General features: G+C 62.5%; 2 protein-coding genes across 5 annotated transcripts in view; one reads left to right on the top strand and one right to left on the bottom strand.

Moving 5' to 3' along the window:
- The first annotated feature begins 90 nt into the window (after positions 1-90).
- On the top strand, positions 91-2,037 carry TIMM13 (translocase of inner mitochondrial membrane 13). Its single transcript, XM_005587466.5, has 3 exons — positions 91-241; positions 330-398; positions 607-2,037. Exons 1-3 carry the CDS (start codon positions 122-124, stop codon positions 703-705), a joined length of 288 nt encoding a protein of 95 aa, XP_005587523.1. The 5' UTR covers positions 91-121; the 3' UTR covers positions 706-2,037.
- Positions 1,397-6,604, bottom strand: part of TMPRSS9 (transmembrane serine protease 9) — a 64,084-nt gene continuing 58,876 nt past the window's right edge. For all 4 annotated transcript variants that reach the window (XM_045378467.3, XM_045378469.3, XM_065536371.2 and 1 more), the window contains 5 exons: positions 5,054-5,453; positions 3,359-3,527; positions 2,401-2,666; positions 2,178-2,314; positions 1,397-1,735 (listed from right to left, as the gene is read on the bottom strand). In XM_045378467.3, coding sequence (XP_045234402.2) covers positions 1,574-1,735; positions 2,178-2,314; positions 2,401-2,666; positions 3,359-3,527; positions 5,054-5,453 — 1,134 coding nt within the window. In that variant the 3' untranslated portion in view covers positions 1,397-1,573. The remainder of the gene's footprint in view (positions 1,736-2,177; positions 2,315-2,400; positions 2,667-3,358; positions 3,528-5,053; positions 5,454-6,604) is intronic.

Below are 6,604 nucleotides of genomic sequence, written 5' to 3'. Positions count from 1 at the left end.
AGTTGTAGTCTTCCGTCCCCGCCCACGTGGACTCCGTTTCCCGTGGTGCCCCGGGAGGCCCGCTTCCGGCGCAGCTACGGGTCGGCGCACGCGGCCTCGGTCCGGTTGACTTTGCGGAGCCATGGAGGGCGGCTTCGGCTCCGATTTCGGGGGCTCCAGCAGCGGAAAGCTGGACCCAGGGCTCATAATGGAGCAGGTGAAGGTGCAGATCGCCGTGGCCAACGCGCAGGAGCTGCTGCAGGTGCGGGGCCGGCCGGGGACGGGCGCTGGGGCGACAGGGCCACCCCCGGGGGCGGACGTCGCGGCTAAAGCTTCGCGTGTCTCCACAGAGGATGACGGACAAGTGTTTCCGGAAGTGTATCGGGAAACCTGGGGGCTCTCTGGACAACTCCGAGCAGGTGAGACCCGCAGAGGTTCGGGGCAAGGGTCGCGAGGGTCTGGATTCGGGGGGGAGGCGTCTGCGCGTGCGCAGACTAACGAGGCGGCGCGGCGGAGTGGCTACCGCACGCGTGCACTCTGCAGCCCGGGCGGCCTGCATCCGGGGTGAGGGAGGTCCCCGGGGGCGCGAGGTCCCGAGCTGAGCCGTGCGCCCCTCCGGTCCCGCAGAAGTGCATCGCTATGTGCATGGACCGCTACATGGACGCCTGGAACACCGTGTCCCGCGCCTACAACTCGCGGCTGCAGCGGGAACGAGCCAACATGTGACTGGCAAGCCCGTGGGCCGCCCCGCCCCGTTCTTTTCCACAAACGTGCTCTGAGAGGCGGGGCCCGCATGTGCGTACTGCCTGCCCGGGGCTTAGCGGGGTGGCACCGGTGCTGGGACAGACGGGACTGTGTCCTCGCCACCCCCCGCCTTGCCCCCTGCCAGCCAGTGCAGCTTGGATCTCGGGGGTGGGGGGGCCCTGTGCCTTCCCAAAGTGCTGGCAGCCCAGTGGCACCTCCTTCAGGCCTTTGGGGTCTTCCCCTAGTGGGCCCAGATCAGCCTCATATTTTTTGGGCGGAGAACTCTTGTCTGGACTTTGGAGGTGGGGGTGGTCAGACCCCACCGGAGCTGTCACCTCCTGCGGATGGGCAAATAAATTGGTGGAGGGCGGAGAGAAACCTCTTTATTTCCCTCCTGAGGGATCTCTGGGAAGAGTTGACGCGTGTCCCTGGAACCCCAGTTCGGAGGGTCTCAGCCTCTCCTGGGTTGGGAGAAGTCCATCTTTCCCCTTAAGTGCCACCGGGCTGCTGAGTCACGAGGAATGTGTTGTTGCCACCACCCCTGTCCCAAAGGCTAAGGGGGACAGCCCTCCCCTTGTCCAGGCTTGCTTTGACCCCTCTTCCTTCCACCCGGGTCCTGTTGGAGCGCCAGGCAGGTGGTCCGCGCTGTGACACTGAGGTGCTGAGCCAGTGAGCCGGGGTGGAGCAGTTGTGTTTATTGGAACAAAGGGTGCTACCAAAATGCATCCCCATGACCCACAGCCCCCCCCCACTCCCGTCCTTGGGTAGGGTACAGTGAGGTGGGGTGTTGGGTGGCCTGCTGCTCCTGCTGCTTTCGCCTAGAGTCCCGGCCTGGGCAATCACGTGGCGGTCACTCCTGGATGTGCTGTCCTATCCAGCCTCTCACAGCTGCCACCCGGGTATAGACACCTGGGAAGTGGGGCCGGCCGCAGCCATAGCCCCAGCTGGTGACCCCAGTTAGCACCCATCGTCCAGACGGCTCCCTGCAGGCCAGGGGTCCCCCAGCGTCACCCTGATGGGGAGAGAAGCGGGGGTTCAGAGTCTGGTACCTCCCCTACAGCAGCCCTTGGGTCATTGGCCCCCGTAGGGGTGACCGTAGTGAGTGGCTTCCCTTGGAAGCTGCATTTTCACTATCTGGAAAATGGGCTCAATGCAAAGGTGGTAGACATTGATGGACACCCTCCCCGTGGTCCCGGAGTGGAATGGGGCCTCCCGCTGCAGCCTCTGCCTGCTCTGCCGTTGAGGCCCAGGGGTGGGATGCGGTGGGTACCCAATAAACGGTTGTGGAGTGGAAATTCCTCCAGAGCCAAAAAGACCCCCTGCCTGATCCTCTGGAGAAGTCTGCACCGGAGCGTGGCGCCCGGACGGTGGGCTTCGTGGCAGCGGGAACCCTCCCTCCCCGGCGGCTGGGCGGGACCTGGGCCCCTGGTCGCCCAGGCCGGGCCGAGGCTCACCGAGCAGCTGTCCACGCCGCCCTGCGGGAAGCCGGCACACAGCATGCGGCTGCTGATCTGCACCGGGTAGAAGCGGCGGCAGGTCTGCTCGCTGAGGAGGCGCACGGCCGCCTTCTGCAGCTGCCGCGCCATGGAGCCTGCAGACGAGCGAGATGGGGCGGGTGGGGACCCCTTCCGGCTGCTGCCCTGCACCCCGCACCACCCCGGCCCCGGGCGCGCCTACCTCCTTCGCGCACCGAGCCCCAGCCGGTGATGACGCAGCGCGCACCGTCTGGGGGTCGCGGCACGGGCTCGGGCAGGCAGATGGGACGCACCAGGCGGCTGCGGCGCACCGGCCCCGCCAGCTCCAGCAGCGCCACGTCGTAGTCGAGCGTGTAGAGATTGTAGAACGGGTGCTTGTAGATGCGCGCCACGCGCTCCAGCTGCCCCTCCGCGCCGCTCAGGAACGGCGTGCCTAGGAAGGCTGCCCACTGCTTGGGGTCCCCGTAGCTGGAGGGCGCGCGAGGACAGGCGTCGGCCAGAGCCCCCGCGCCCCCGGCCCCTGCCCCTGCGGTGTCCCCCAGGGGTCCACCAGGGTTCTTGGCCTCTTGGTCTCTGGCTGCCAGTCTGGGAATGGGCTCAGTGTCCCCCACCAGGCACCGAGGCAGCACCAAGGATTGCAGTCATCACCACCTAATATTAGCGCTCTGAAAATACTGGTGGACGTGAGGGTCCGCCCCCTGCTCCCCTTCTGACCTCGAGCCCCGCAGGGCCCGGAGCTGGGTGTCCCCTCTGGAATACCGTACCCTCTCCTGCCAGGGCTTGGGCCCTGGGGAGGACAGCTTTCTACTGGGCGGGCTTTGCGGGGGCTGCAGCTAAGTGCCAGGGGCGAGGGCTGGGGAAAGAAGTGACCCCAGTGTCCCCGTGGGCTTGGCCTGGAGCTGGGAGGGGCTGCAGCCCCCGGGTTAGGTGGGGACCGCGGGGTAGGACAACCCAGGGTGGTCAGGCTGAGGGGGGGGGTGGGCAGGGGAGGGCTGCAGGGAGTGGGGATGGGGGTGGGAGGAGCAGCCTGGGGCAGTGGGAGCGGGGGTCGGGGAGGGCACTCCGGCAAAAGAGGGTGTCACGGTGCGTTTTCGGGCAACAGTTCGGTTCCGGGTGAGCTACAGACACGTGCAGGGGCATTTGGAGCGTTTGGGACTCACACGTCGAAGCAGTGCGCCGCCGACAGCAGCCACCTCTCTGCCACCAGCACGGCCCCACAGCGGTGTTCCCGGCGCCGCAGCCACAGGCTCACCTGCCACGGCCACTCCCCGCGGCCCGCTGCGCTGCCGCCCACAATCCTGCTGAGCGCCGCCGGCGCCAGGCCGCAGTCTGTGGGGGGAGCCAGGCGCATGGGCAGGTGGACCCAGGGCGCCGCCCCTCCGCGAATCCCCCTGGGAGCCTCGGATGCGAGGGCGGACCTGCCCCAGGAAAACTCGGCAGGAAAGGATGCTGGGCCTGCTGCTTGGTCTTTGGGCTTTTCTCAAATAACACTGGAAATGCATTTGTTTCCTGTGACTTCCGCTTTGGGAAGACACCTTCTTCCCTCCCGGGGGCCAGGCCGAAAGCCCCTCTCATGGCAGCCTCCCACATCTCCGTCCTCCAGGAGTTCCCTCCCACCCCAAGGCCTTTGCACATACCAGGGCCCTGACCCAGAGGCCCCGGCCCTGCCTTGGCACTCTGCCTGGATCCCTGATGGCCTCCGAGCCCTCCCCAGACGGTGCCAAGTGCAAAGGCCTTCCTCAGAACACAGCTGTGAAAAGAATACATGGGGTGGTTGCCGGGGGGCTTCAGGGACCCCGTTACCACCCATGGAGGGGACCCGTACCCACCTGCTGTCTCCAGAGGTCCGTTTTCCTCCTCAGGGGCGAGCCCCCCTCCCCACCCTCTGTCACCACCCAGCTGGCTTCCCTGGGTGCCCCCTTCCCCCTGAGCCACCCGCAGCAGATACCAAGGTCGGCAAGGAGAAGTACCAGTTCCCCACCAGCCGGGGCACCATCTGGCCCTGACCCAAGACCAGGTGGCCTTGGAGAATCTGACAGCAGCCGCAGCCCCTGTCCTTGGGAACGACAGCTGCCTCCACACAGAACCCGCCTGTATTTCAAGGCGGGGCTTCTCCACCTCTTTTGGACCCAAGGAGGTGGGCCCTGGGAAGGCCATAGCTATTGAAAAAGGAAAAATCAGCTCAGACTGAGAAAGTGACAGCCCCCAGGCTGCGGGGACAGACCCACATGAGGGCAGCTGCCAGGTTCACAGGAAACACTCACCCAAGGACTTGGCGCTGCTGCGAACCATCAAAGCCCCTGCTTTCATTTTATTTTTATTTTTTTTAGAGACAGGCTGTGTCACCCAGGCTGGAGTATAATGGTGTGATCTCGGTACACTGCAGCCTCTGCTTCCTGAGCTCAAATAATTCTCCTGTCTCAGCCTACCCAGTAGCTGGAACCACAGGCGTGCACCATCACACCTGGTTTTATTATTATTATTGAGATGGGAGACTCGCTCTGTCACCCAGGCTGGAGTGCAATGACACAATCTAGGCTCACTGCAACCTCTGCCTCCTGGGTTCAAGCGATTCTTCTGCCTCAGCCTCCCGAGTAGCTGGGATTACAGGCGCCCACCACCACGCCCAGCTAATTTTTTTTTTTTTTGGTAGAGATGGGGTTTCACTACGTTGGCCAGGCTGATCTGGAACTCCTGACCTCAGGCGATCCACCCACCTTGGCCTCCCAAACTGCTGGGATTATAGGCGTGAGCTACTGCGCCCGGCCAGAGAGGATGTTCTGTCTTGTTTGGCAGCCCGGGCTGATTAACATGGTACCCTCCACTCCCAGGGGTCCCTGCGTCTCTCCCGGTACCTGGTAGCTGGGAGTGCGTGGTGGCCTCCAGGGCATCTGGAAATGGCATCTGTCCCCTAGCAGTGGTGCTCATGGCAGATAAGGCTGAGTTGGCAGGTTGGCCCGTCACCCTGCTGGCGGCCCCATGGGTGGGTCTGCTGGGTGTGGCCCCCAGGACTGTGAGGCCAGCTGTCATCCTGGGGGGATGGCTGGTGGTGGCCAGTGTCCTTGTGGTCGAGGGGGGAGACACGGGAAGGGGCTGGGAAGACATGATCTCCAGGATCCAGCCCTTTAGCCTGGTGATGCGCGTGTAGACGCCCGGCTTCTTAACCTGAGCGCAGCCAATACCCCAGCTCACAATCCCTGCCAGATAAAACACGCCGGGGGCCTCCTCGCAGGCCAGGGGGCCCCCAGAGTCACCCTAGAAAGGAAGGAAAGAGCACTGCTTGGTCCCCCAGGGACCCTCTCTTCCCGGCACTGCCATAGCCTCCTGCGTTCCCACTGTGGGTGGGCCCCATCGAGGGCGGGGGGGCAGAGGGCACAGCGCGGGTCTGGAGACCTGGCTGCAGCCCCACGCCTGGCTGTGTGACCTGCAGTGAGTCACTTCCCCTCTCTGAGTTTCCATCATTCTTGCTTTTGTTTGGGGGCAGTAAAACAATGCAGAAAAACTCTAAAAATAATAATAACAGCCACGAATAGTCCCACCACCTAGCGGTGGCCCCTGATCATTAGCTGCCAGACGTATTTCTTTTCTTTTCAGACAGAGTCTTGCTCTCTTGCCCAGGCTGCAGTGCAGTGGCGCAATCTTGGCTCACTGCAACCTCCACCTCCTGAGCTCAAGCAATTCTCCTGCCTCAGCCTCCCGAGTAGCTGAAACTACAGGCATGAGCCACCGCGCCCAGCTAATTTTTGTATTTTTAGTAGAGACAGGGTTTCACCATCTTGGCCAGGCTGGTCTCCAACTCCTGACCTCAGGTGATCCGCCTGCCTCGGCCTCCCAAAGTGCTGGGATTACAGATGTGAGCCACCTGGCCTGGCCTCACCATTCTTTTCAAGATAAAAAGCTATTATGAATTGCCCATTGATATAGAGAGTATTTTTAAATAGAGAGTATGATTATATAGAGTATGATTAAAAAACAGAATACAGGCCGGGCGCGGTGGCTCAAGACTGTAATCCCAGCACTTTGGGAGGCCGAGACGGGTGGATCACAAGGTCAGGAGATCGAGACCATCCTGGCTAACACAGTGAAACCCCGTCTGTACTAAAAAAATACAAAAAACTAGCCGGGTGCGGTGGCGGGCGCCTGTAGTCCCAGCTACTCGGGAGGCTGAGGCAGGAGAATGGCGTAAACCCGGGAGGTGGAGCTTGCAGTGAGCCGAGATCCGGCCACTGCACTCCAGCATGGGCGACAGAGCGAGACTCCGTCTCAAAAAAAGAAAAAAGAATATAACATAATGAATACATAGGAAGAAAAGACTATGCAAGACAGTGATCTCACAACACTCCTAGAAGATAGGCATTGTTATGCTTCTCACTTTACGTATGAGGATCAGAGGCCCAGAGAGGTTG

This window comes from Macaca fascicularis, chromosome 19, assembly GCF_037993035.2.
Source record: "Macaca fascicularis isolate 582-1 chromosome 19, T2T-MFA8v1.1".
Lineage (NCBI taxonomy): Eukaryota > Metazoa > Chordata > Mammalia > Primates > Cercopithecidae > Macaca > Macaca fascicularis.
This window is presented reverse-complemented; position numbering and strand designations above follow the sequence as displayed.